This window comes from Melospiza georgiana, chromosome 6, assembly GCF_028018845.1.
Source record: "Melospiza georgiana isolate bMelGeo1 chromosome 6, bMelGeo1.pri, whole genome shotgun sequence".
NCBI lineage: Eukaryota > Metazoa > Chordata > Aves > Passeriformes > Passerellidae > Melospiza > Melospiza georgiana.
Window position 1 is genome coordinate 1037662 of NC_080435.1, and position 19960 is coordinate 1057621.

The 19960-nt window shown below is 38.3% G+C and overlaps 1 protein-coding gene across 15 annotated transcripts in view; it reads left to right on the forward strand.

Annotated features, from left to right (window-relative positions):
* GPHN (gephyrin) overlaps window positions 1-19564 on the forward strand; it is a 261241-nt gene extending 241677 nt beyond the window's left edge. For 9 of the 15 annotated variants that reach the window (XM_058027378.1, XM_058027381.1, XM_058027385.1 and 6 more), the window contains 6 exons: window positions 10113-10200; window positions 12219-12292; window positions 14948-15012; window positions 16000-16103; window positions 17261-17357; window positions 18561-19564. In XM_058027378.1, coding sequence (XP_057883361.1) covers window positions 10113-10200; window positions 12219-12292; window positions 14948-15012; window positions 16000-16103; window positions 17261-17357; window positions 18561-18694 — 562 coding nt within the window. In that variant the 3' untranslated portion in view covers window positions 18695-19564. Of the gene's footprint in view, window positions 1-832; window positions 905-10112; window positions 10201-12218; window positions 12293-14947; window positions 15013-15999; window positions 16104-17260; window positions 17358-18560 lie in introns of all 15 variants that reach the window. The other 6 variants (XM_058027375.1, XM_058027377.1, XM_058027380.1 and 3 more) reach the window with 1 other exon arrangement.
* The last annotated feature ends 396 nt before the right edge of the window (window positions 19565-19960 follow it).

Here is a 19960-nt window from a genome sequence, read left to right on the forward strand (position 1 = left end):
ATTTATAAATCTTCGTGTCTAATGAAGATTTTTTAGCATTTAATTGCCCTACATTTAAGAGTATTAAAACGTCATTTCTATTGATTTCATATTCCTTTTACAAAGGACACTATCTAAAAATAGTTTTTTCACAGCAAAACTGACTTGGAAGAAATATATGTGAAAGGTAATGCTGCTTTCATAATTGGGAATTCATAACAAATCATTAATTGTTTTAAATAAGGTCTTGATAGGAGTAACTTTCTCAGTTTTGGACATTTTTTCTAATCCTGCTTCTTGTAGCAGGGTATGAAGCTTCTCATGAATGAAGTGGCATCTTTATTGACTATGGAGTTATAAAATTAGGATAATTACAGCTCTTTCCCCCCGGTGACAGTTATTATGCCTTGAGACCTATTTCCTGAATAAGAAGCTAAAAGTGTGAGTAAAAATGTTTCAATGGGGCCCATCTCCAAATATTTTCCCATTATCTGTAATCCTCCTTCCAAAACGTCGAGTTAACACTTCATTTTGCTTTGTTTTGAAGTCAAGAGTAAAGAAGTTCCTCCATAGACACTGCAAGGAAAGATGGACCATGCTTTGCTGGCATGTCCAGTTGAGCCTAAATCCTTCCATAACTTTACTCTTCATTTCTTGGGAGAAGCCCACCCGAACTGTGAGGAAAAGATGTTCCCGTGCGCTCCCTTTCTCTGCCGTTGGCTGGCCGTGGTGACATTGAATACCTAGAGCCACCAAGGGGGACACAGCTGGGCACAGAGCTTCCCTTTGACCCCAGGAGACTCTCTCCTTCCCTGGCTCGTTGTTACACCCCTTCTGCTTCCTTTACCCTCAGGAAGCCAGATGTTTTTAAAGAAGAAGGGACACAGAGCTTCCAGAACACTGCGGAGACAGGCCTGCCAGATTGGTGAGCACTGTTTTTGAACCACTTGGGACGGTGAGGCACGTGCATGCTCACGGGCCAGGTGTCTGTCAGGGCAGAGCTTGGAGCACGATCCCTGCCAGCCTTGGCCTGCAGGAGCAGGTGGTCTGTTGTTCTCTCCATTAGGTAGCTCTGCCTTTTCGGTTAAGTTCGCACGCACCAGCGCACTGTAGGCTTACATGGCTCCACAGCATTGCTAAAATTAAAATGTTTACAGTATACTCATCAGTAGCAGCAAACATCGTTATCCATCAGGGTTTTTCCCTTTTAAAAACTGAGCCAATTAGGGAAAATCCTGCTTGAAGGCAGTAGTGGGATCCAGGGAAGTCACTGCTGTGATTCTTCAGTTGTAACAGGAGTTGGACCTCAGTGATCCTTGTGGGGCCCTTCCAGCTCAGGAGGTTCTGTGAGGCTGGGATACTGCATACTTGGTTTTCCACTTTTCTAAAGCAAGCCAACTGAAACATTCAGAAAATCCCTAAAGTATGCACTATGCATTTTTTCCAAAATACATATGCAATTATATACTATGTCTTACTCAGGGAGATGATTTAATAATAGAGATTAATTTTCAGAACTTGCCCTTTAACACAGACAGGCTTAAGGAGCAGGAGTGATGACAGAGGGAGAACAAGCCACCTGTCATTTTCTCTATCAACAAACAGAAATAATGAGTTTCTATTATTTTGTTCACGTAGGAAATAAAAATAGGTAGAAAAGGAATGAAAATCCTATTGAAGACTGTACCTGAAAACTTCACATGTGAGGATCCTCACTAGGGTAAATGGGCCCATTTTTGTAAGAAAAAGTTGGAGGATTGGGTTATAGCTTAATGTTTGCATACTGGAAAACAAAACAAATTGCTGTTCTCGTGACTGAGTCAATCTATCCCTGGCTTTCAAAAAACTGGTTCTTGTTTAGCAATTAGTTATTCATGCTGAAGCCAGGTTGTTATAAATCTAGGTTTTTATCATGTAATGGACTAAATCTTTAGCTATACTATACATCCAAAAAATTTATGAGAGTCTGCTCTATTTAAAACATTTTAAATTAATGTGAAGAATGTGATACAGACTGTCTGCTTTATCTGAAATTACTTAAAAGATGAAATCTACCAGCAGGTGATGGACTTGGAATTCCTCATACAAGTCAGTTCACAACCCATTGCTACTGCGTAAAGCATTAAACAAGCTTTAGTCTCTTCTAGGCAGTGTGAGAGAAAGCACCAACAAAAACCAACCCCTAGAATAAGTCTTCCTACCCAAAGCATGAGGAATAAAAAATGCTTCTGCTTCCAGAGCAGGAGAAAAGGCAATGGGCATTTTGTTAAGTTTAAATCATCTTTGTGCTTGAAGGAATATGGTCCAGTAATGTAGAGACAAATGAAGTTCTAGTTCCTTCCACTAACTAGCAGCTGTCAAAAAAATTAAGTTGCTGGTCTCAAACGGGATAAGTTTCTCAGTTCCTTCTCTTCATTTATTTCTAACACTGTAGTTTACTCTTCATGGAGAATTTTAATTTTTTTTAGGAAACAAAAATCAATGCTATATTTCATTTGGTATTTTCTAAAAAATAACGGCTTGTTTTAGGACACAGCTGATGTCAGAGAATCTTTTTATATTGTCTCCAACCTGTGGCTTCCCGATCATTTTTGTTCTGAAGACAGACGTTTTTCCGAGTGATTAAGTTATGATTCTGTAAGGGCTGGAGCTTCCTAGAGAAAGCCTTCACTGTAACTGCTTCATTGTGAGGCATTGCTTTTAGGGACTGCCTTTCTATCTGTCCTAGAGACATCCAGACTGCAGATCAATAGCAGTTACACCAGTTTACAGGGGTAAACAGAATTAAATAATTTTAAATTCCTTTTAAATTTATTGAAAATTTACTCTTACAGTGGAAGCTAAAGTAAAATGAAAAGGTAAGAAATTCTGTGATTACAATGCCATTTCACTATGTGTCAGATTTGGTGATATTATTTGCTAAATGTAAACAACTGGCACTAATTACATCCATCATACATTTTATTTTCAGTTGTGTCAGTGTAAGCTAATTCTCATTTCATGAGTGCTCTAAATGAAACAATTGCAGAACCACAGTTGCCCTTCAGACTCACCAGTGCACTGAAAAAGTGAAAACTTTTCAGTGACTCCACATTGACTCACTTCCTTTGTAAGAAGGAAGATAAAATAAAAATCTTTACCTGTGTAATCCCATCCAATTTCTTAGAAAAACTAATGGATTTCTGGTAAGTGTACTGATAAGGTTCATTATCTTCAGCCAGCAAAAATAGCCAGGAATAGTTTTTTAATTAGTGGAAACTGGCAGTTCTCAGGCTGCTTCTTACACTCAAAGGACACACACTGTACTGGATTTAGAGAGAATTAAGTGCTCAAGAGTCACTATAATGGCACAGCAACTGAAGCCAGCTGTTATCAAAGCTTTGGTCTTGTTCTTTTAGCATTTATGGAAAAAATTACAATTCACCCTGAAATGCTTGCAGCAGACAAGGATGTGCTCGAGGCCCCTTCATGCCCACAGTGCATAAGCACCTGGCTTCTGTGCATGAGACTTTGTCCTGTAGCACTCCCATGGCTCTCTGTTTTTCTGACCTCTCTGATGTTTTGTCATTCCGGCATAAATATAAGTGGGAATCTTCTGAAGCAGATCAAGGAAACAGTGGAAGAAAATCTATTATCATCCTGATATAGAAAAAAAGACATTGAAGGCATTAGACAGCTCTTATGGTTACTTCAGCAAAAAGTTGAAGACCTCTAATTGAAGGCCTCTAACCAAAATCCCTAAAAGTTCATACATGTAACATTTATATTTGCAGCAGCAATCAAAGGAACAGCAAAAAGTACCAAAGACAGATTCTTTAATATTTCTGTTAAATAGAAAAAACTTACATAGCTATGTCAAACAAGCCAAAAGCTGCTGTAATTATTCCAGCTTTCTTCACAAGCTGGCCTATTTTCCTAGGGAGAACATACTGCATCTGTTCAGAGTGATCCAGGGAAATACCACAGAAGGTAAAAGGAAGATACATTATGAGAACATGATGAAATACAGTTAAGAATTTTGAAACAAATACAGTTTCAGAAGTGTGTCCATATGTTACTGCATACACCATCAAAATTAGATTTTCTTCTGCTTGCAAGAACCATACAAGTCAAAACACAGAATTCCTATTACTGTCAAATATTCGTTCATTGAATTGCATTCAGTGAAATGTATTCATCGATTTACACTCAATATTATATTCTACAGAAGGTGGATTTTAGTTGGCTAAAAATAATGGCATCTATGCACCATTCTGCATCCTGCAAATTACTGATATGCAAAGTATTCCTCTTGGCCGTGAGGTGAGAAGTGGGTGACAGACTCTGTCTTTATGCCTCGCTGCATTCATCTATTCATTTTGAAATCTGTCACCTCAGCTGAATGAGCAGTGAAAAAATGAGAGTTAATCTTAAAGGATCAAATCCATATCCCATCTTTCCTCAAGAAGAAATGTCATTGAGCTTGATGAGATCTCTGAATACAGCAAGTAGACCATTTGATGAAAATTTTAATTTGGCAAATTCTTTGTTATTTTGGAGGTAGAACTAGAAGTTTAGCTGGGATCTTTGCATGCAGTGGGAATTTCTAGCAGGTCTTTGTACCTCAGTTAAACCTGTTCTTCTGGAACATCTCTTTAGCAGGTAAGAGACTTCCTAAGATGCAAAAGTAGTACAAACCACTGTTGCCAGTTTGTAGGAACATATGCAGAATGTGCTAAGCTCAGGGCACCTCTAGTTGAAGTTTGCAGTCAACTACTGTATTTTAGAGAGCAGCTGGACTACTTTGGTCTCTAGTGTGGTTGTGTAGCATCACTGCTAAGCACTTCCATTCTCACTGCGTGTCCAGGAATCTGTAGCTCCTCAGAATTTGTGAAGAATCATGTCTTTCAGAATATAATATAACTGAAACACTTGAGATACTTTCAAATAAAGTAAAACAGCAGGCAAGAAAGTTTGGCCAGCTCTGCTTTTGAACTCACAATAGACACTTGTGCATGCATCTAGTGCATTATGGTGCATGTGTATCTTTCTGTGTCTGTGTCCAGGATCTCTGTAAAGCACACAGGCTCAAGGTGCTGACTGTGATGGTGCATGCACACATTTTGCAAGTAAAGGTTACCAGAAGACCTGGGTTTATAAAACAGAGAAATGCAACAACCACGAGTGTTGCTGTTAGTCACCCAATAGCAGCAGCTGTGTGTGGCAGTGGGCAGCAAGCACAGGCAGTGACTGTCAGGTAATGAGCTTGCATTGGATGAACGAGACTCCTGTGGCACAGAATGTGGTGGAAATGGTCCTGGAAATCAGTAACCAGCTATGGGTTTTGTACTGTGACAATGGCTTGGTAAGTCAGTCCTAACTAAAGGTTCTAGTCCCATTTTAACTGGGATCTCTCATTTTATTGCAGAGTGGTAGGTGATTTTTTTGAACATTTGCTGTTATTTGTTTTCTATATTAAATTATAAAACTGAGCGGTTTAATTGCATGTATCAAAGTGCTGCTGTTAAGGGTTGTATCACAGAAAAAGCTGACAGATTGATAATTAATGACAGTGAAGCACAACAATAGGATCAACAAGAGTGAATTAACATGTGTTGATTTCTATGTGAAAGAGAAAATTACACTGTAATTTAGGGTACTTCAGACTGGCACTTAAAACACAGAGAATTCTTTGGTCTTGACTATAATGTAGCTATTTCTTTTGAGAGTAGAAAGGAGAAAATTTACATGCCTGATGTCTATTTTAATGAGGCTTGCATCGTTTTCTTGTTCAAGCTCTTAAGCTTTCTTGTATATCTTTTCTGTTCAAAGACAACTCAATTGACAGCTCAAGTGTTGAATAAGTTTTCCGCAAACTAACTTTGATAACCAGAATTTTTCATGAATCCAGAAGGTGTTCCTGCTGCACTGCCATCCTGCAAGTCCTCTCTTCAAATCAATGAAAGCAAGAGTCAGCTGCAATGTCACACATTTACTTACTGGATTTTTGCTGCTGCCATTGTACAATAGTTACCCTCCAACCAATTTCCAGATTATACTGCTCATTCTGTTCCACAAACTGAACAAGAAGGATCAGGAAACGGGGATAGTAGAATAGACACTCTATCAGAGTGACAAAATTAGCAGAGAATATAAAGATGTAGCTAAAAATACTTCCACTCTTTATGCAAATTACTATGCAGCTTCAAAAATGTGTGTACAATACACATAATATTTATGCAGACACAATCTGCTCCAGGTGTTGAGAGAAAGTTTGGATTTGTTCCTTATTTATGTATATGAATAGTTTCATAAACTGTATGCAGTCCTTAAATAACAAATTTTCTTCAAGGTATTAAAAAAAGATGATCAGATGTGATCTGAAACATACCTGAATATAACGTTTTTAATAAGTTGCAGCATGTTAGAAAAGCACATTCCCTTTTTGTGCACAATGTCACTCTGACTTTGAAAATCACCAAATGAAATTGAGTAATTTTGCCATCTGGAAATTAGACTTCCCATCAAAATCTGCTTTACATTGATTAAGGTATTCACCATTATATTTTAGCACCTGTTACAGTTCTGTCCATGAAGGAAAAAAATCCAAGAATAGCACTTTGACAAGATATTTTAAAGGATTTATTGTAGTACATTAGACCATTAATCTAGCGAATCCAGTATCCTGCCCTGCTTCAGAATATAGCTTCTGATTTGCCCCTGCTCAGACAGTGTGTTATTTCTCAGCTTCATGGCAATTTGTCACCTGCCTTTTAAAACAATCTTGTCATGCTATACTCAGATGCCAAAGTCACCTATTCTTTCAGAATCTAATTGTTTTCATTATTTATTCCCTTTCCTTTTATATACTTTTTCAATCTAAAGGAGCAGCCGCTCACTGTTACACAACAAATGCAACAATAAGTAGTGTCTTGTTATCTGATTGTATCCACTCAGGGTTAGCATGCAATTTGAGTAATGACTCTCTGCATCAAATCCACTGAAGGCGAGGGAAATGTTCACAGTGTTGATTGGAGACTGCAACAGGGGACTCCTGAAAGGAGTGTTTGGTGCTAATTGCAGAGTCACGGAACTACTAACTTTAAGTACAACATAAAGTTAAGCAGACCTGAATGGCAAAAAAAGGTCTGCCAAAAATGTCCAAAAAAGAGACAAAAAAGGGAGGGAATTCTGCCTCCTTTTTTTCAAAATAAAAACCAAGCTAACATAATTATTCAGTTTATTGCAACAAAATTTCTATCCCATCTTTCCTTTTGAAATAATTAAATTCATTCTGTAACTATGTTAAAGATGATATGCAGTGCTATTGCCTGGATAAGTTTTAATGATAGAATTTTTTAATGTCTTGCACTATTCAGATGGTAAAGAAAAGAATTTAAAAATGCTGAAGAAAAGTATATTATACAGATCATTCTACTGGAAATTCTAAAAATGCACCAAGTCCAGTAACATACAGCTTTTTACATTACAAAATAAAAATACCTGATTGATTAACTGTACCATACAGTGGTATGCTGTCCTCATGAGGAAAGATGTGAATTGTGAATTGTGTCCTCACCTGGTTTGAGTTTAGGCTTATTTGGAGGGGGAAGGGGAATTTTTTCCTTTGTTAAGCAATTTAATGTATATACAAATACATATATACATATATATTCCATATGTAAGTAATTGCCTTTCCATTCTATTTAACTTTAGCAACACTTAAATATATATTTGTTTGCTTTTTATTGTTCCTTCCATTATTGTCAAACCACAACTGAAAACAAACCCACTTCATTATCCAGAATTAGCATGTCTCCAGACAGGTAGACTTGCTACCTATGAATAACTTTTAAATAATTAAACAAGATAAAATGAAACAGCCTGGAGCAAGTTCAAGATAAGGTCCTCAACTCCATCACAACCTAATGAGAAAAATGTACTGGAAGCAATCTTAGGCTGGTGATAGTGGCATATGTCTGACTGCTGTGCCTCAGGAATGCCCATATCGACCCAGGTAATGAATATGTATTCCTTGTTGCATTCCAAGCAGCCTCACTGGCAAGGATTAAAGAATACTTAGATCTTGAGAGACTTTTCCTGTTACAAACTCTATAATAATCTTAAATAATATCTTGTTACATACAGATACTACTTAGAGGATCAATAGGAGACAATTGGTTTTGAAGAAGTAGCCAACAGCAGACTTGCTCCTTTCTGCTTTCCTTCAATGACTAGTGAAGACTTGTGCTGGGTTTTGGAGAAAATGATCCCGAGATTTCAGAAGGGGCAGCTGATAAAATGTCTCACTTTCCTAAAGAACAAAGAAGAGGGTTTTGCTTGGGCCTGTTTATTTTTCTCCCAAAGAAAACAGTTTAGGGATTCTTTGTAGGCCATTAAGAGTATCCAAGGTGCCCAGTACCCTGAACAATAGTCATGATGGCATGCCACAGAACTGCAGCCACTATTTCCTTTTAAAAAGGGTTTGTGTATAATTCTATCCTATTGATTGCAGTCTACAGCAATCTGCCCTTCCTTCTGCTGTATCTTGTTGCCTACCTCTCACAAAGCAATCTGACCCTAGAGAGGAGTGTAATCTAGCACAAATAATAAAGTTGTGCAGGATGACTACGCTGTGATGCCAAAGAACATGGTGCTTCAGTCACTGGACACTGTGGAGAAGGAGTCTTGAGTGTTTCTGCCTGTAAGTCATAACCAGGGTAGAGGATGCTGGAGGGCTCTCTGGTGAGATGAGGCATGTGCAAGGTTGCATGCACTGAGCTATTTACTCAGTAAGGGAGTGCACTCATTCTTGCATCCTAGCATCACATCATGCTAACTGCTGCTTATATTTCACTGAACCATGGGCAAAGGAAGGATGCTCAGAGGAAAGGATTTTTCTTTTTGAGACATTTGGAAACACAGAGTTTCTGCTAGTCTCTGAAAGGTCAACTAGAATTTGCATAATATTCCTAATTTTTGTGTTTTCAGCTCAAACTCCAAAATCACTGCTGTAGGTCTACTTTTGGATAAAATACAGCTCAAGCTCTCAAAGGATAGCCCTCATGCCATTTTCAGCCTGCATTCATCACCCACAATGGCGTTTTGTAGTTGTAGTGTGATATTTACCTGAGGTGCTGTATTAGAGCTGAAGGCCTTCATGCAGTCACTAGCCTTATTGCCCATTCTTTCAATGGCATTCTAAGTAGGAACAGCCTCCCATGAAAAACTTTCAGGATCACTGAACTGAAAACATACTGTTGAAGAAGCAATACACTCATAGCAACCGGTCAGCTTCTGGTCAGTTCACAAATGTTAAATGCAGAGTATGAATTTAATATATTGGAAATTGGTTTTGATTCCTTTGGACCTGTGTGAGTTGTATTACAGAGTTTCCCCGCTGCGTGCCTTGAAGCTCTGAATTAGCATCAGTACTGCTCTTAAATATCTAATGCTTGCTTCAAAGTTTCCAGTTTAGACCTAAAATGGAAAGAAAAGAGTTGGGACAGTAATTTCCTTCACAGTTATACTTTTTGTAAGGAGAATATCATAGCTCCCATTGCACTGTTTCTCATGAAGGTGAATAGACCTTTTAACAGCATGGATTTTATTTTTGCAAGCTGAAGTGGATATGTACAGGTGGCTTTGCTGCAGAGCCCTCTAACAGGGAAAAGAAACAAAGGATTTACTCCCACTCTTCAAAAGTTTGAAGTGGAGCCTCATCCCCATTTTTGCACACATCAGATAAGCTAGACAGGTAGTACTGCAGCCTGCTTGGTGGTCAGCAATTTTCATGTGTCAGGTGCCTTTATATTTCCCTGTCAGTTCATCTGTGTCACAATTTGTATTACTACCTATTGTGCCAATTGCATACTCTTAGACACTTATAATAGCATTCTTCAGCCCCAGTCTAAAGTGTCCCACTGTTCCTGTTGCAAACTTTAGACAGAAAGGTGCCAAACAGTGTGGTGTTCACTTAATGAGATTGCAGCTCTTGACTAGAATTGAACAGTGTGGAATCTTAAGAAGGAAAAGAGCTTGTATTATTCTCTTAAAACAAGTGTGTATAAGCGTCTGTATGGGTGCGCACAGACTTATATTACAACTCATATTAATTCCCTGCCACTAATCTGCTTGCCTGTTGTTTCCTGCAGCCCAGATGATTTACTGAACGCACTGAACGAGGGTATCAGCCGTGCTGATGTGATCATTACGTCAGGAGGTGTATCCATGGGGGAAAAGGTAGGCAACATTTCAGTTTGACTTCCTACAATATATGTAAGAATTTCAAACCAGAGTGTATCGTCCAAGCTACTGCTTTTGTATTAATGTTTATTAAAAATGGACCTTACTTTTGTTGGAACACTTACGTGTGAATTACTTAAGAAAATAATCTTCAAAGCTCATTCTGTTCATTCTTGTTTCTGTAGTGTAGTTGACATAGTACAACAGAGAAGCTTTTAATTCTTGATGTGAGGGAATTATAAATGTGTTTTTATTTAAGGAATGATTTATGTAGATGAGGAAGGTGCTGGATTAATAGCACATGAAGACAATAGACTTTATTTTTAGAGCAGGTAAAATGTAGATAGATTTAAGGTACTTTGAAAAGCAACCTGAGTATATAAATAGTATTTTTTTTACTCCGCACATCTGTTTCCTGAATGTGCCAAAGCTCTATCTGTTGCAAAAATAGTTTGATCACATTTTGCACCTGATAGTCCTACAGAGAATACATATGAGACCCAGTGAGCTGATATATTTGCCTTTTGAATCATTAACAGAATTGTTGATTGAGTTCCTGTTGCTTATCCCTGTGCCAAAACCATCAAAGAAAATAGGGATACACAGATGCTGGTGGGGCATAGATGAACCTGCAGGACATTTATTAATCATGACTTATGCGAAGGAAAACTCAAATTACTTTTTGATCCCAAGCTGAATCTGTGAGTTTGGCAGGTAAAATAAACATCTTTTATAACTAACAGATACTAAAGATGGTCATTAGGAGGTGGGAAACGTGAAGTGCTGGTTTTGTTTACTTTTCTGAGTAGAAAGCACATCATTGGATACCTACTGAAAATGGAGAATTAATTAAACCAGTGCAAATAACTTTCAATTATTCCTATTGTCTCCAGTATGCTTAGAAAAATAATCAAGGACAAGTACTGGTCTTTAAATTGGGATTGTGGCAACATAGTGCAGACACAATACCACTAAGAAGTAGCTGAACTGCTGGTTGGTCTTACAGACATTCAGACTATCAGCTCATTTCTGCCCAGTCAATTTGAAGCAACAGCCTAAAGTCAATAGGCTCTACATTCCACTGATGATCTGCCCTCTGATACTGAGCTTTCTGCAGCTTTCTTAACTTTTAATGAAATAGCTATGAACATCCACACAGTAAACAGAAAGTAAAGGAGGGGTTACTGCAATTAATAATCGAGAGTTAACACCTGGCTGAAATGAGTTGCTGCTTTCCAAGTACTTGAACACACACATGCACCAAAAAATGGGCTAACTGCCAGGGAGTTTCAGATTTACTGCTTTCAAAGGGTACCTTCACAGATGACTGCTGTGGCCCAAGTCTTTAGCCTAAACACAACAGAAAAGGTACGATATCTTTAGGAATTGTCAATAAAGATTAAACAAGTAATTCCATCTGTTTTAATAACTGGATCAATCATGTTTATGCAAAATAATTTAGCTTGAACTCATTCACAAACCAGTTTTTTTATTTCTAAGTAATGTAAAACCAACTACTGTGAATTAGACCATTAGAGCCAAGAAATTACAATAATTACAGTATCCTGGGAAACTATGATTTCTACAGTGCAGTATTGATTTCAAAAGTAGTAGGAGATCTCTTAATCTACAACTGATAGCTTTCATGGCAAAATTTAAATAACTTGATCATTTAAAGTCTTAGCTTTGAATCGTAAAGGGTTTTTTCCATCTTTGACATGGAGAATGTTTTAGTAGTAGGTATTTGTGGGGTGCTCTAAAATTCTCATGCTGCACATGTATTTAAAGGAAATATATGTTCTCCTGGAGTCAGGTTTGGCACCTAAATGAGTCTGTTCTTTACTTCTTTTGCAAAACACTTTCTTTCAAATGCTGAAAATTCCCCACTGGGCTGTAGCACTTTCAGGATATGCAAATTTTCATCTTCACTTGATACTAATTAATTGCTTTGAATGCTTAGATGATGTAAAGCCACTTTGATGTTACTTAATTTTATTTTTTTTTTAATTAAACAGGACTATCTTAAACAGGTGCTGGATATTGATCTTCACGCACAGATTCACTTTGGCAGAGTTTTTATGAAACCTGGGTAAGAAATCTTTCTGCTTAGGCAGCCTAGATAGAGGCTACATCGGGCCAAATATCCTAGTGAAGTGCTTCAGTAGATTTCACTTTTCCAAATATACTATAAACCACAGAATAGGGAAAAGCAGCCAAATCAGTGCTCTTCAGATTAGTCATCATCTTTATGGGTGAAATTAACTGGAACAGAGATTTTTTTTTTTATCAGTAAGAGATATTTCTCTGATAACTGTTGCAAATCAGGTTTGGGGACTGGTGGGAAGCCAGCGTGGTATAAACATTGCCACAGCCTTCAGTGGGATCACAGAGCTCACATTGACATTACCAGGAAATAACCAGGAAATATAAGGATATTAAATGGGCAGTTTGCTTAAAGAGTATCTCATTTCCCTTCAAAATTTGCATAATTTATATTCCTACAAGCAGTTCCTTGAGAGAGGTGGAATGACAGGTAATTTACAAAGCTTTGTCTAATTGGCACATTGAGCACAGTAATTTTAAAGTAAGCAGAGTCCTTTATGTGTTTAGCTTGCTCCAGAAAACTGTTTCAGCATTGCTTTTCTGTGCTGTGGCCCTGCTCATCAGTAAGTCTGAAAGTGTGCTCTGCAGAGAGAATGAAAATCACACATGTTGAAAACAGAGTTCCCATTTCTCCACAGTGCAAGAGCAGAAAGGTGTCTGCCCCTCTGCCTGCCTCCCTGTGGAGGGCAGTTTGTTTGCAAGCCGGGTCAGAATGGTCCAGCCACACAAGATCAAGCCCAGCTTTGCAGAATGATTCCCTCTAGCCCAGCGCTGTTGTCACAGAGCAGAGCTGCAAGTGGGTGTTTGCTGTGAAAACAGACAAATACTTTCGCTGTCTCTGCGTACAGTCTGGTAAAGAACCGCGTGTGGGCTTGCTGCTGGTGCTGCTCCTACCACCACCTCCTTTCCACAAAAGGAGTGAGTGAGGAAAAGCTTGTTTCTTCCCATGGTGGATGTAGCCCAAGCATGGAAATTGCTCACTGCTTCTGTTATACTGTTACAACCGATGTAGGGAAGTCCCAGAAGCAGAATCTGCACTCCAGTCTCTGCTGCTGACAAAAATGGATAACTCAATTTAGAGAATTCAGAATATTAAATTCTGGTTCTGGCTTATATGTAAGAGAACATAATTTTTTTCTCCTGGTGACTCCTCTGTAGACCTGCAGCAATGAACTTTAAATAACTAGCTGGAAAAACTTCAAGAAATGGGGTTTTTCCCTTAAACGTCCCTTTTCAATTTATGCCACAAGAAAGGTATTTCTTATTGCTACCAAAACATTTGCTTATCAGTTCTTACTGAGAATGTAAGCACTCTCTTTTTCATTAGCTGTAATGCAATAGAAAATATTGTATCTTGGGTTTTATTAACTGCATCTTAAAAGATTGTAGATTGTTGTTATTATATTGGGAAAAATCCCTTGAGTAAGGGCCAAGAGTGAAGTCAGAATTTTTTGTATGCCTGTATTTGATGTGCTTCATTAGTGCAGGGTCATACTTGGAATTTACCATCCCTCCACTTGGTCTGAAAGTTGCTGAGCTCATGTAGGGTTATCTTGTCTAACTGCATTGACAGAAGGAAGTACTGAAAGTTTCTACCAATGATGGTGCTGAGGTGTCACACAAGAATTCAGAGTTTCTAGTAAATATGAATTAGCAATTCAATTTTTTGTCCATTGGTTTGTGCACTGGTTATAATAGTTGGAGGTCTGGCACATAGTTCCCATCATTTTAGAGGCATTTTAAAACAGGAACATCAAACACTAATTTCCCCTGTAAACTAGGATATTGATGAGTCTTAACAGATACAAAACTAGGTGATAATGATCAAAGTGCAGCAAATCTTCAAAGTTGTAAACTGTCAACTGCTGACCAGGTGGAAGTGGTCAGCTCGAGATAAAGCCAAGGAAACCAGCCTTATTATTGCTGCTAGTATAGTTTCTAATGTTTGAAAGGATTGTACTAATATAAAATCTATAAAATCTTTTTTTCATGGATGAGTCCCTTCTCTTTGCCAGCCATATTCTTGAACTGTCACATTGCTGTCCTATTTGTGGAACAGTAATTGCCCTCACAGCAAGTCACCAAAATCACTGAGCAGCTCTGAAAGGCAGAGAGAGCTCTTCATTGGTAGACCTGGGAGTCACCTGGCTGCAGCTCTGCCCGTGGTATCTGAATTTGCTCATCTGCAGACTAGCTGCTCAGAAATACTGCTTCCTTGTAGTACTGTTGTAGAGACTGGAGTAAGAGAACTAGAGTCACCAATGTTATAAAAAATTGGGAACCCTTACATAAAAAACAAACATGGCTCTGTAATTGCATAATTCCAGTATTACTTCATTGTTAATTGGCTTCTGGCATGAAGACAAGATTTAGATTTTTTTGATTACTAGTTCGTTTCCTTTTAGATATTTCCTCTCCAAATTTGTGTACTTAAAACTTCAGAGTTGCATAGCAAGAAAAATTATTCTGTCACCATAAAGAGAGGATTATACTTCCAGTATGGAATAACCAGCAGGTTCTAATGAACTGCTGAGAGAGAGATGTCCTGGTTTTTTTATTTTCTTTTGCAAATGTTTTAAATAATACAATAATGTTCAGTCAAATTCTAATGCAGATATTAAATAACTTCCTTTCTCTATAGCCTACCAACTACTTTTGCAACTCTGGATATTGACGGCGTAAGAAAAATAATCTTTGCGCTTCCAGGTAAGATGTTTTGTGGATTACTTTTGTTGCTGTGCATAGATGTCAGACATGAAACAGAATAGTGACACTTCACAGCACCTGTGCCTGGTTTTGGCCCCTAAGGAAGGTACCTGTAAGATTTTCTCAGAAATTTCCAGAAGATATGGACTTACAGGGATGTGCTAAAGAGTTCTTTTTTTGTCTGTGTCCTCAGAATTTTCTGGTACAGGTCTTAGGATTTCTTCCACCCAACAATTTCCTTCTATTTTTCGCAGGGGTGTTTTTTCCTACAGCTCCCTGCACCTTCACCATAAATACCCTGTGGGTGTAAGTCAGCGCATCCACTCTGACATACTGAAAATGAAGACAAAAATGAGGGAATGCCAAGGAACATGTCACGGAATATTTTTGTTTAACATGCTCATGCTGTGGAACCAAAAGAGGGCAGCACGGCTGCACCACTGCTGGCTGTGTGCCCTGGGAAAGCACTTGTTTAGAATAGAGATTTCATTATGGATTTCTGTCCTTCTAAATGAGGAGGAATTTATTTTGTTCTTATTGCTTTGGCTTTCCATGAATTTTGACTACACAAGGAATCCTTGTTTTCTTGATAAGCTGGTGGTTTTCAGATGTATCTCTACTGCTTCTACCCTCTCTTGCTCTAGTTGCTGCAGGACATTTTCTTACAGGAGAGAGATCAGTGGAGCATCCATCTGATTATAGTATTTTTTTCAAAACTGTTGTCTAGGGAAGTCCAGATATGTAAGACAGTGGTGTTTCACAGGTAGTCATAGACCTCTTTTGTGAGTCAACAGAAAACATATAAATCAGTGGAATTCCCCTCAGAATTTGTCCTAAAGCATTTTGCTACTCTCTTAGGGAATTGAAAGTTGCATGGAAAGCTCTGTAGAGTCCTTTAAAATGAAATTGCTATAAAACATTAGTTCACTTTCAGCATTTCAGAGAAAACCAAGAGGGCATCACCACCAGCTGTTCTTTGTCCTACAGGCAATCCTGTGTCAGCTGTCGTCACCTGCAACCTCTTTGTTGTTCCTGCGCTGAGGAAAATGCAGGGTATCCTGGATCCTCGGCCCACCATCATCAAAGCCAGGGTGAGAAGCTTGTCCTCTATTTAAAAATTCTCACAAGAGGTTGAAGCCCAGCTCTTTGGGCTCTGAAAGGCTGTTGTGTTTGTGGAATCTGAGCCCTAGACTAGGTCTGGCGGTGGAAGGATGTTCACACAAATAGAGGCACATCCTCAGTCCCTGTTAATGGTAATATTCAGTCCTGTAATGTTTTAGAGTTAGATTGCCATCTAATGGAGTGAGATATAGAGATGTGGAGGCAGCCATTTGCCAATCAGGCAGCAAGGACAATCTCCTGTTTAAAAAAGACATTTGTTTTAGGCTATGGTAAAAATGCAGAGTAATCTGTGAATATCTAGAGCTGGATAGTTCTGTATTAGCAATAGAAAATACAAACTTTAAAGCCTTTTTGTTGAGTTTTTATATAAGAAACCCATATGATCCCCACCCTAAGAAATATAAAACTCTTCTCACTTTTCTAATAAATCATGGATAGTGTAACTCTATTTAATATAGATTTAAGGCATGTTATTATAATGTCTTCTTCTTCTGTTTTTGATTCAAATAAAGTACCAAGGCATACATCAACTTTTGTAGTTTTCTAAGTGTTCTTGGCTATGCACTCTTCTCTTACAGCTTATCCCGTGTCTCTTTTTTGCCCTTCCTCAAGCATCCAGATTTCATCTCACAGCTAAAATATTCTAAAAGAGAGAGCAATTTGCAGTGACCTTCACTTTTGCATGTATTTTCCATTATGAGCCATCGCCCGTATGTCTTTTCATTTCAAAGATTGGCCATTTTCCTTTTGTCAGAGCTAGGAGGATTTTGAATGCGAATACCATTTTTATCCTTCTGCAATGTAATCCAAAGAGACCAGGCTTTTTTTTCTAGAGAAATACTATCTGTAAACTCTCAGTAAAGGAACAGTTTTGGAATATTCCACTTACTGCACAGAGACTCCTTCAGATACTTTGATACTGTAATATCACAGTTGTATTTCCTTAAATACTGCAGTCTCTGCCTTCTACAGCTTTTAATCTTGCACTAGACACCATCTTACCTCAAAATGCAAGTTTTTGAAAAGACTGTTTTTAAGGAAAAACAACTGAACAGATTATTCCATTGTCGTAGACAGTGCAATGTGAATGCATGACATGTTCATCCTTTGTTTTTTAATCCTACAGTTATCATGTGATGTAAAATTGGACCCCCGCCCAGAATATCATCGGTGCATTCTGACTTGGCATCACCAAGAACCACTACCTTGGGCACAGAGTACAGGTCAGTGCCAGTCACACAGACTGACAGACACTCTCACACAGCCCTGCCTTCCTGAAGAGGCGTCTGGGAACAACCAGGAGTGTGCACAGGTTGTTTCCATAGAACCCACTTTATGCAGGCTGATTTACTCACACATTTGTGCCTGTGCATACACATACATTAGTACAAAATTTAGTGCTGATATGGCTTGTCAATTTAACCATTAAAACATCCTTTATTTGAATAACCTGCCTTATACACATACACACTACGTGTGTATGCTTGAGTATGTGCATACATTCCTTTTTTTTAAACATCCACTAAGCTTACTTGCAGTCAGGCACACTTACTTCCTTTTGCTGTTGTGCATGTTGTACACAAGTTGGGGCAGTGGTAGGAGCAATACAAATAAAAGAAGTGTGATTTTAGCTGAACTGGAAAAGTAGGAAAGATAGCAGAGGCTATAGATGTTCTCTTAAAACAGAGTAAGGATTTATTAGTCATGTTTGCCACCTAGGAATACTTCTGAATACTCAGCTGCAGTTGAGGTAACTACTAGATTTGAATACTGGTTCAGCTATGTACTGCTAGAAAGCAGACTGTGACACTTTTGCAAGAGATTTAGGTCCTTAGACAATTGTCTTTTTGCTATATCCAAATTGTTCAACAAAAAGCACCATATGTGAGGCTCCACAGGGAAAATATTAGTTCAGTTCCGGGCCCTCATTGCAAGGAAGTCATAGTGCTATGGTTTAGTTGAAATGGTGTGTTCTGTCAAAGGTTGGACTTAATGATCTTGGAGATTTTTTTCAGCCTAAATTATTCTATTCAGAGAGAATAGAGTTAATCAAATTTATTCTAGAACAGGATATTAAAAACATTCTAGATTGTGCTGATTTTAATGTTTGTACAAGTGGAATAGGTGTACAAATTGAAAAATAAAGTAATTTTGATAGGATTAGCAATTTAATAGGACAAGATACATGGTACAGATAATGTGGAAGGCTGGAGAGGAAAACAATCAGAAAAGAGAATGATGGTTTTGAGAGCCAGTGCAGTGACTAAATCTCCACAGAGTTCTCTGTTTCCATCCACCTTGGAACAGAAAGACCCAAGCTCCATGAATAAGTTAGCCACATCAACATTTTCATCATAACAGCTTTTGTTGCAGCATTTGGAACTAACTGAAGAGTGCACTGAAACTGTTCTGCCTCTCTCCCGTAGGGAATCAGATGAGCAGTCGTCTGATGAGTATGCGCAGTGCCAATGGACTGTTGATGCTACCTCCAAAGACAGAGCAGTATGTGGAGCTTCACAAGGGGGAGGTGGTGGATGTCATGGTCATTGGAAGGCTATGATGTCACCAGCAAGAGCGAAGCTTTGATGCATGTCCACATATCATTGACTGTATCCTGTAATATGCAACGGCACAGCTAGTTTTTCCGATTTGGATAAAAGTTGATCAGTATAGTCAACATCTTGAAATATATTTCAAATGGAATTTAAATAAATACCTTTTAAAAAAAAAAACTTTAAAACAAATCTTAACAAAGAAATTTATTCTGATTATATCAAAGCAACTTTTTCCTTTTCTTGCAATTGCTTTGTGTGTTCAATGCTAGTTCCAATAGCAGTAGCTTTTAGTAGACAGCAGTAGGTGCCTGCAGAACTTGTGTTTTTTCTCATCTTTAAGATACAACTACTTACGCTCTTAAAACAAGGCTGTCTGCTTATTTATACTAGCGTAGACAACACTTGGATTTCCCTTATTAGTATGCTTCATAACCGCTTCACAGAGAGCTTCTGCTTGTTCTTTATCTTGTATCTCGTGTTGATGTGCACAGTGCCAAAAGCAGAGTGGCTGCGCTGGGAACCCAATGAAGCCCCGAGGTTGTCCCACCTCGCCGCGCATTCAGGGATGTCTCTTGTCCCAGCAGCCACCCAGCTCAGTACTCTTGGGCAGTAACTGGATACCTTTTATTTCAACAAACAAAAAAAATTGCTTCCTTAAGTGCTGACAGCCTTTTTAACCAATACATTTAAAAATGTACAGAACTAAAAACTAAAAAAAATCAAAGACTGATCTTGTACAGATATTAGTGTTACCAGCATTCGTGTGGAAATTAAATGAGCAAAGAAATAAAACTAATGTTAAACAACTCTGTACCATAACATTTTCTGTAATGATATTGAAACTTAAATGAATAAAAAAAATCCTCAATCATTATTTAAAATTTCACCTGTTCAGCCTTGTTGTTTGAAACAAAAAAACAGTGATTTAAGAGGGTATTTGGGGTGGGGGAAGAGTGTAGGGAGGAAGAGAAATAGTATGTCCAATCTAGGGCCTTCCCTCCTGTACAGTGTCATGAGTGAACTGAAACTACAGAGTGAGTTTTGTCTCACACCTCCCAAGGGACAAAACAGAAGCAGCACTTGGAGGTTGGGTGGGGTTACAATCAGACTAATCAAAGCTGGAGAACACTTCTTTTCCCCATATAAATTGCATAGCATTCGCAAACAGCTCTTGTGCTGCACTGTCTGGAATTTGATAAAGTGTTCTTTTTCTTTTTTTTTTTCCCCGTGACATACGGACTTTTCAGCTCCCACCAGATTGTGTATTTTGG